Source organism: Henckelia pumila, chromosome 4, assembly GCF_033568475.1.
Source record: "Henckelia pumila isolate YLH828 chromosome 4, ASM3356847v2, whole genome shotgun sequence".
NCBI classification, from domain to species: Eukaryota; Viridiplantae; Streptophyta; class Magnoliopsida; order Lamiales; family Gesneriaceae; genus Henckelia; species Henckelia pumila.
Genome location: NC_133123.1, coordinates 33,415,451 through 33,426,222, shown reverse-complemented (window position 1 = coordinate 33,426,222; position 10,772 = coordinate 33,415,451). Strand labels below are relative to the sequence as shown.

General features: G+C 32.9%; 1 protein-coding gene across 1 annotated transcript; it reads left to right on the top strand.

The window, feature by feature from the left end:
- The first annotated feature begins 9,611 nt into the window (after nt 1-9,611).
- Nucleotides 9,612-10,412, top strand: LOC140860801 (uncharacterized). Its single transcript, XM_073263807.1, has one exon. It carries the CDS (start codon nt 9,612-9,614, stop codon nt 10,410-10,412), a length of 801 nt encoding a protein of 266 aa, XP_073119908.1.
- The last annotated feature ends 360 nt before the right edge of the window (nt 10,413-10,772 follow it).

Below are 10,772 nucleotides of genomic sequence, written 5' to 3'. Positions count from 1 at the left end.
AATGTTTGTTAAGTATTCACTTAATTTTTATCTAATAAGCCCAAGGAAATATATGCAGTATTATTAGGTTTTTTAGGCTTTCATGAGTTGATCGACTCAAGAGCCATAAAATGTCTTTTTTTTTATTATAATTATTAATTTTTTTTCGAGAATTCCTAAATGAAATTTTTGTTTGAGAAATTTCATTATATTTATGTCTTTTTTCTAGATTATTTATGACATTTTATAAATTGGTTAACTCTGTTGTCAGTTTGGCTAGTTTGACTTATAATATAACTATTAAACCATAAAAGTAAAACATGCTTATCTGTTTATGAATTAGAATACTATAAAGACATTCTACTTGTTTATTATTCAAGAAAAAATAAAATTGGTTAAAACTAAAACCCTATATCAGATCGTGTTACGGTGGTTGCCATCTTAGAACATCTCCGATGATGGGCTAAAATGACATTTTAGCACACTCAAAAGTTGCTCCAAAGCGCTAAAATGCCTGGTGCCCCCAATTTCCCTGCACCAAATTTGGCACAGGGAAGTAGGGAACCTTGCATCAAACTTGGCACAGGGACGGCGTTTCCATAAATTTTTAAATTTCTTAAAAATTTTATTTATTTGTAAGAATTATAAATAATTAATAGATATTTGGTATAATTTAATAATACATAATTATGTGATTTAAATGAATTTTATAAATTGAAATTTTTTAATTAAGTAACGTAACAATTAAATATGTCACATATAAAAATAACTATACTTACATTATTAACTTTATACATGTGTATTGAATTAATGATAAGAAGTAATTTAAGCGAAATATGAAATAATACTTCAAGAATATTCCGAAAAATATTCTTTGTAATGTAAGATTTGAAATAGATGGGTCGCATATAGATATTGCATAATGTGTTTGATGTTGAAATTGCATTGGTTTAGTGTAGAATTTGTACTAAATATAATTTTGGGTTGGAGAATATGAACTTAGCAAAGTTGCACCAAAAATAATGGAAAGTAAAAAGGCAGTAATTTGACTAATAAAACCTTCGTATAAACTTAAATAATTTGAAAATGTTCGCCCAAAAGCATTCTAGCTTCACTCATTCTTCGCCAAATAAACCAAATGAAAATGAGTTTAATTTGAATAACATGGAAGATTAGATTAAACTAAAGTCCAATACAGAGTTAATAGTCGTAATTCGGATTAATCTCATGAATTTATTTTTTTGAGTTGGAAAAAGATATTGTTACAATTGAATCTCAAATCCGAGACACTGATCACTTGATGTCAGATAAGCTATAAATCCTCAACAATATAATCTCATGATTTTCGAACAACTACAGTTGTTCGCTTAAAAAGTTCCTGCACACATGCATTTTTTTTTTCAAAAAAAAGGTGCAAGTTTTATCAACGAAAATTTTAATACGATCTATATATTCAAAATTCTCAAGTTTTATCAGTAAATTTTTTAATGCTCCTGAATTCAATGAATCATCCCAATAAAATGTCTGAAATTCCCGACTTTCCCATTATTATCTTATAAATGTGATTTTTTTTTCTACTTCTATTTTCCCTTTTTTCTGGAAAAAAATTGATACTAGTCCTTTTCAGGAAACTAGCTAGTTGAAGTCCTTTATTCTTTCTTCGATTTGGAGGAACGTGTAGTGCGTTTATCGATCTTTGTCCAACCCATATCCTCTAAATATTACCAAATACTTCATTTTCTATTTTATTTTTTTAAAACATATATATTTATATAATAAAAAAATTACATAATATGTTTTTCAACTATATTAATTGGATATGGTTAAAATTAAAATCGTGTAATATATTAATAATTATGTATTATAATGTTAAACATATTAATTTTGTGTGTTTCTAATTACTTTGTTCATAATTTCCATTTAATGTTATTTAAAAATAATAAAATTACAATTAATTTATTGAAAAATTATAAAAAAAACAAATAAAATTTAATTAAACTAAAAAAATTAAACACTGAAATTAATTTTAAAAATAAAATGGGAGAACACTCAAAATAATAAAAATTAGACCAATTTACCAAGTAATATTTAATATAAAAACTGAAAATAATTTAAAATAGGGACTAAAAAATAAATTCATTATTTTTAAGGTCTAAAAAATAATTTTGGAGGATGACATTTTCATAAATATGTCATCCTCCAAATCCATCCTCTATTTGAACAGTGATCCTCCAAATATGGAGGATCACTGTATCATCCTCCAAAATGGAGGATGCAAATAGAGGATGGTTGGAGGCCAAACCATCCTCCATTTTGGAAGAATCCTCCAAAATGGAGGATGGTTGAAGATGCTCTAAATAGATTCTGATGTGTGAATTTTTTGGAGTATAAACTAAAATATCGTTATTTTGTTGGTAATTTATAATCGAGATGGTTTTTAAATTTTCGTAGTACCAACTACCCATATGAATTAGAAACAGAAATATAAAAAAGTTTTATAATGGATTATAGAACGAGGATTATATATTAGTCAATACATGTGAAACATCCTAGAACTCCTATTGAATATATATATATTTTTTAACTCTCTAATAATAAAATAATAAATATAAATATATATATGCCCATACATATATATATATCATACTTAAAAATAATTTTCCTTAAGTTAATATACATAAACACAATAAGTACAATAAAAGTACACGCATGCAATTAAATACTTAAAATTAATTACTAAATAATAATTTATAAGAATGTCATAATAAAATTTCTAAATAATATTTCTTTCACAAAAATTTCAGGAAAACTTATAAAATAAATACTTAAATCTAAAATTCATGCATATACTGAAAATCTATAATAATAAAACATATGCAGAAATAAATGTTTTAGTCTCAACATAAAATTTATCTTAGAGCAATGGTCACGGGTTCTAGCCGCCTGGATACTCATACGCCCTCGCCGCCAGTCGAAAACACATTAACTTCATTAACATTCTGCTCACCTGCACCATTTAAATCTAGTGAGCCTAGGGGCTCAGCACGTTCTATCCTTACATAACAAAATGAAACCACATACAAGCACACATCATATAAAATACGTGAATATAAATATACGTGCATGATCTTAAAATTATATGCATATAAACATGAAATAAAAATAATTATACTGATTTATCATAATGCTAAACATATATCATCATACTTAATAAATCTCATAAAATAACTTATCATGATTTCTTAATTCTCAATAGGTCGTATCCATGTCGGTGGCATCATACTAAGCGATTGATCAATCTATAAACCAACGTATGTGGCGGTGGGATCTCCACCTCTTATGCCACTTCACCAGCCCTCTCAGCCGGATCCATAAGCTCATCATAACATAAACATTATTAGGAAGGTCACCGGACCCAGGTATCCCGGCCTCCAACCACATCACTTTCCACCTTCACTTCAACTTCCATAAAAATATTATTTTTTCCTAACATGCAATTAAACTTATCATAAAAATTCTTAATGATGCATGAACTTAAAAATTCTCATTATTCCTTTACTTCATGAAAATTTGCCCGTAAATATATATTTAATTTATTTTATTAAAAATCTTACTTATATAACTAATAAAATACATGCATGAATTAAATATATATTTACGGACCTTTTATTTTCCAAGGACTTGTTCGAGCTGCTGACCACTAGACTTAAACTCAAAAATTCCTAGACTGACTCAAAAACCCAAAAGCCCAACCTGACCTGGCCCATTAAGTTTCATGGCCCCCCAGGCCCATGGAAAACTAATGGGCTCACTAAAATATTAATTAATTCCATTTAAATTAATTAACTCAAAATTAATCAAATAAATTATTAACTAGTCCATTAACCTAAAAATTTGATCGTTAAATTACTAAACCCGACACAACTTGACCCAATAATTCTCATGGATCACACGGACCATGACAAATTAGTGGGCTCACTTCATTAATTATTTAAGCCCATTAAACTAGTCCAATTAAATTAATTAATCAAGCCCAAACCCAATAATTAATAACTTAAACTCTTAGTTAATTAACAATAAAAATAAACCCGAGTCCAATTAATATTATCTAGACCCGGACCAAAATAATTTGACCCATTAAATTTTAGACCCGACCCGGACCAAAAAACCCGAGCCCGGCCCGCTTAAACTCAAGACAAGCTTCTAGCCCCTCTTTTCTTAACCCTCACGGCAGCACCCCTTTTTCCCCTTGCTACAGCCCAGCTCCGGCCACCCTGGCCGGAGCTCCGCCGGTAGGAACACCCCAGGGTCCTGCCGGTTCCAACAGACCAGCCCTGGCCCAGCCCCATGCCTTGCATGGTGCAACCGACCCCCTCTCCTTTCTCCCTTGCTGCGCAGTCTGCGTAGTCCCCAAGCCATGGACTTTCTGACCATCTCCGGCCACTACCGGCCGGAGCTCCGACACCTGGACCACCCCAAGGTCCAGATGCATCCCTCGACACAGGCCTGGCCCGAGCCAAGCCCTGCATGGCTCGGCCAAAGGCCCCAAACCCGACAGAAAATTCTGCACGCCTAGCTGCTGTCATGGCTCATTCCCGCATGGTTCCTGCCCTGAACCACCGAGCCAAAACCGACCCTATGGACCTTAGTTAGGACCCCAAACCAGTGGGTAGCAAGCTCGAACCCAGCCTAGACCAGAAACTCATCATCAACCATGCCATGTGAATGAAAACGTGAGAATCATGATGAACAACAAACAAAACCGAAAACACATGCTAAACCCAGATCATTCATACTTAAAAACATTGTAATGTGATCTAAATGGTGTTCAAGAATGGAATCAAACGTGCCTTGAGAATTATTTAGACGAAACGCTGTAAACGACGCGTATCGGGCTCGCCGGGACGAACAAATCTTCTAAATAACCCAAAAACTTTTAACGCTCGGCTATGGGGCTAAGAAATATCTGATGGAACAATGAAGATGGTGGAGAAGAGGGTGATGGAGGCGACTAGGGGATACGATCGTAGGTTTGGGAGGGATTTTGGGTAGATACTTAGGATAAACTAGGTTAATTAGTTAATAAATAATTAGGATAGATAAATACTATAATTTAAACTTAAAATAAATACATGATAATTTGCTAAAAACTTAATAATCTCGAAATAATAAAATACGAGATTTTTAAAGGTTAATAAAAGTAATTAAAATAACTTATTTTGGGTAAAAACTAGCACATAAATAAATATATATATAAATACCATAATTTTTTTCAAATTATACCTTAAAATAATATTTTAAGGCTCTTAAAAATCTCATAAAATATTTTGGGTGAAAACAACATCTCGTCCGTCCACGGTCCCGCCTACGCGATCATAAAATAAACTTTCTCAAATAAATTCATAAATCACATCATACAGATTTAAATGCCGAAATAATATTTAAAACATGCAAATAAATCAATTAATTTAAATAATCACTCATAAAACAATTTAACATATTTTTACATTATTATAAAATTATAAAATTCCCTAGTTATGCATGCGAATTTACGTGACGAATTTCTGGGCATTACAACATGAGTCCACATTTCCCAAAAAAAAATAAAAAATGACTCGAGTGTTCAAAATTCAGTAATTTTTATGAGAGAACTTTTAAATAATTAGAGTATTTTAGTGTTAATAATTTCTTAAAGATCACAAATTAAGAGTTTATATCTTACAAATATTATATTATAGCTTTAAAAAAGCACTCTTAGAATAAAGCAATAAATGAAGAGAAAAAACGAAGGTGGTTGGGTCTTATTAGTGGTCAACGAACTGTGTGTTCATTCCTTTATTTTAGACCGTTCAACTATTCCCATTAATATTACTTGATTCAAATAAATAATTTTGGGTATTAATTTTTCTTTAAATATTTTTGGAAAATAAATATTGTTACGCCTTAAACGCATACAAATCTCATGTTATGAGATTAATGTTTTTAATGCATTAACAAGTCTCATAATATTATGTTTTGATGATTACAAAACTCGGTTAATTGTTACTAACCATTTAAAGTGAGATTTTACAGATTAGATTTATTTAAAAATAAATTATTGAAAGTTATTTTGAAGCTATACATGTATTTATAAAGTCTTGTATTGCTCATTGAATGGATGGAACATTGTTAAGAGATATGAAGAAAAAGACAAGAAGAAGCCAAAGTATGAAGCAACAACTTCCGAAAATTACTGGAAATTTTTTATGACTCCAAATAGGATCTCGACCGTTCATAATCTAGATAAAGAAGTGTTACAAGTACTTTCAAAATTTTAGAGCAATCCAACGGCTAGAATGAGAGATATGAATTTTTTCATATATGCTTCACAGTACCCACTTCTGCAAGGAACAAAACCATGAAGATTCGACTTCAGAAAATAACTGGGAATGTTTGAGAAAATCAAATCAAATCTTCACCGATCAGATTTTGTATTATTATGTTATAAAGCTTCTGTCCAAATTTCAGATCAATCCAACGGATGGATTAAGAGATATGAATTTTTAAAATTTGTTGCACAGAACAGGTTCGAAAACATGATGAAGTGACTTCAGAAAATTACTGGAAATTTTTGACTCGTTCAAATCAAATCTTGACCGTTCAAAATGAATATCTGGATGTTTTAAAGCTTCAGTTCAAATTTCAGATCAATCCAACGGTTAGATTGAAAGATATGATTTTTCCACAAAATCCGCTCAGTGCTGGGAAAAAGATGGCAGCGGCGCCGAACACTTTTTTGTCTCTCCTTGACTTCTTAACACACGCTCCAAGCACTCAAATCAGATTCAAATCTTTGCCAACTATAAATAGAGGCCATCCAAGTTCATTTGGAGACATCCCAACTCATCTCTTCTCTCCTTTGCAAGCAATTTCTCACTATCAAAGTGTTTGTGTGATATATTTGAGAGTGTTTGTAAAAATAGTTTGTGAGTTGATTGTGCTATTGTTGTAAACACTTGAGTGTGAAGCCAAGTATGTTGTGCTATCGTTGTAAGCACTTGAGTGTGAAGCCAAGTGTTGTGTTGAGGCTATCCTTGGAGCCCTTAAGGCCAAGAGTGTTGAGTTGTATCGGCGCGGTGATCGTGTCAAGTTGTAAGGCTATCCTTGGAGCCATCAAGACCAAGACGTTCGAAGTGCTAGTGGATCCTTGGTTAATCGACTTAACCAAGAAGGGGAGACGTAGACGATTTATCGTCGAACTTCCATAAACATCTCTTATCCCTTTTACTGCTTTATTTACATTACGCATTTATTTACCGCATTTATTATTTGATTGCTTAAGTCTTCCGCTTGCATACTTGCATAATCGCTTTAAATTGCTAAAGTTGCCAATAGAACCTAAATCCCCCCATTAGGTTCTAACAAATATAATATGCATGTTTTCTGCTCACAATACAATATAAATGTGTGTGTGTGTGTGTATATATATATATATATATATATATATATATATTCTATATATTTTTCTAAATTATTTTCACAATCAATTTTCTAGAGTACCCGTGTGAAGAAATATCCTTTCCGCATGCAATTACACCTCAACGAAGAAACCGATCGATGGATCATACGCTACTGATAAATGTTAGCCAAAAAAAAAAAAGAAGAAGAAAGGCAAATTAAATGAGAATGAATTAGCACATGGACCAAGCAATTTAATGATGAAAATAATTATTGTTGGAAGACAAAAGGCATTTTAATTAGATATATACAATGCATGGGTTTGTAGTTGGCAGATCATGTTATCAAGTTGTGAGTACTAATATATATAATAATATAAATCTGAAATTTATCAATTAATATAACGTATAAGCCAGACGTATTAATTTCGTAAATCATCATCAAATTAATTTGAACTCATCAAGTTCGTTTTTGCAAAGCATCCACTCAAATGATTCGCCAACTCATCTAAAAAATAATATATTTCTCTTTCAAAAGACTATTCTTGGCACTTTCAATTTCCGATTTTTTTTTTTTTTTTGTTTCCATGAAAGAAACAAGAAGATGTCATATTCTTCACACCTATATGATTTATGCTCCAATTTGTGCCACCTTCATTTCATTTAATGTATACAATTTATTCATAAAATAAAATAAAGTAGATTTATAACAAAAACGGGAGTGGAAGCTAATATATTAATAGGTTAATTTCATACACAGTTACTATAAAATCCCAATATGGTTTAAAACCTCTCGCAACTCATAATTCCTCGTACTTTCAAAATTTGAGAATACATCCCCTCAAAACAACTTGCAAAGGTGCCTGTACTCAAGTCTCAAGACTGGAAAACATTGGGAAGTGTGTGTTCAAAATTTAAAAATATGAACAATTGTTAATAGATCATTTTTTATAGGAAAAATTAATTTTTTGTTTCCGTATGTTTGTCATTTTGCGATTTCGATCCTCTATATTTTCATATTTTAGTTTTAGTCCGCTATCTTTATTTTTTGGCAATTTAGTCCTTTTTCCGATGTGGCGCTGATGTGGCACAAATTCAGTGCTGATGTGGAGTTGACGTGTACAGTACCACGTAAACATTTTTCGAAAAAAAAGACTGAAATTGCCAAAAATCATAACATGCAGGATTAAAACTGAAATATGAAAACATAGATGACTGAAATTGCAAAATGACAAACATATATGACCAAAATTGCAGTTATCTCTTTTTTTATATATTAAAAGTTTTCAGGAATCAGAATTTCACAAGATTAATGTTTTCAATTAAACTTTTACTAATTCGTTATGTGATTTTCAAGCTTTTCTTAAAGAATTCATCCACTTCTTTCCATAATGCTCATCTCTTGGTTATTAAGATCAGAAGTGTCAAAATGAGTTAGTTCTGTTGGATTGGTCCGTTCCGTCATATAAAAAATAAGTGGGTTGGGTCGTAAATTTCTCAACCCACTAAATGATAGATCGACCTGTTTCGTCTCGTCTAATGGTGTGTTGCAATGAGTTATGTATCTGCTTGCCCCAATCCGCCAAAATACTATGTATGCACGTTGGGTTAGAGGTTATGAGCCGACGTACTCCGCTAATCCTTTTTAACACCTCTAATCAAGATGCTAGCTAGTGCAAAATTATACTGAATATATACAAGACTGAATGACCAATTTAACTTAGATATATGGGTCCATTATTTTCCATGACATATACTCATGATGCGGAAATCAACTTCAGGCTATTCTATTAGATATGACATTATGAAATTATACTTGTGCCAGCGAGTAATCGAGATTGTGCATCAGTGTTTTCACAGGAAAAGAACATTTTCCTTAAATAGTCCCTTCTTCCAAGAATCCATATTCAAGACTTGCATGCAAACCAGTCCTGTTCGACGGTTGGAATTTCAATTTCCAGTCTTTCCATTTCCCACCCTTAATTATCATCATTATTATATGTTAGGTTTTGAATCTTTAATGCTCTAATTTCTTATTTCATTATATTATGATCTGAAAAAGCTAGCACAAATAACACAACCCTTGGTTCTGACATAATATATATAAATATATATATATGTATATATGGTGATACAATGCAATATTATGATCATCTCCAGGATCTTGCCAAGAATTTGAAAAATCTTTTCAGGGCCATGGCGGTCGCAGTTTTCCCCGACAGCTGCGGCGGCGGCGTAAAGAGTCCACGGATCTCATTCTCGCATGATCTTCCGCGAACAGATCACGTAGTACTCGTCGAACAACACGTCGTGTCTGGTCCTCCTTCCTCCAGCGATGATTTCCATTTTTGTGCTTATCGTGCAAGCCTCGATCAAGAATCCTCCTCCGCCGACGAGCTTTTCTCCGGCGGAAGAATCCTGCCCACTGACATCAAGAAAAGACTACTATCCACGTCAAGAACATCCCATGCGCCGCCACCGCCACCACCTCCTCCAATTCCACCGCCGCTTCAACTTACTCCACCTCTTCAGTACTGTCTCGAAACTGCCCAAAGCAAGAACCTTTCCGCAAAAGCATCGAGTCCCGAATCAGAATCAGAAGATAAAGAGAAGAATCACAAGCCATGTTTTTGGAGTTTTAAGCGCAGCGCGAGCTTGAGCTGCAGCAGCGGATACGCACGGCGGCTCTGCCCGCTGCCGGTTTTCGCTCGAAGCAATTCAACGGGATCGGCAGCTAGCGCGAAACATTCAAATAATCAGAAGCAGAATACTGTACTCAAGAATTCAGCAAACATTCACTCGGAGAAATCGAACTCTGCTTCATATTCATATACAACAGCTGCAAACCAGCAGAGGCCGCCATTGAAGAAGACTAACAATTCCTCTAACAATGGGATTAAAGTTAATCCAGTTTTGAATATTCCTCTGGCAAATATCTTCGGTTTTGGGTACATCTTTTCTGGTGGCAAGGACAAGAACAAAAAGAAGTACTATTAATTAATGAATTAACTAACATCTACTTGCTAGCTAGCTGCATGCATAATTTTTTTTTTTCCATGTACCATCTTTCTTTTAAAGCAATTAATGGAAGTTTGGAGAAATGTGTAATGGGGACCTGGGGTGGTTTGCTTGCCATTATTCCATATATATTGCACAGGGAAAGAAGGGATGATATCATATGAAAGGCTGTATCTTTCATTTTCTTGCAGGTATATCTTTTTCTGTTGTTTTTTTTTTTCCCCTTGAAATCTTGTCGGAGTATTCTTGCTCTTTTGCACCTGATCATTCTCTCAGCTATTCGTTCAACTGGATTTCTCTAGTTTGGGTAAATAGCATATGTGAAAAGCCAAAATTCCA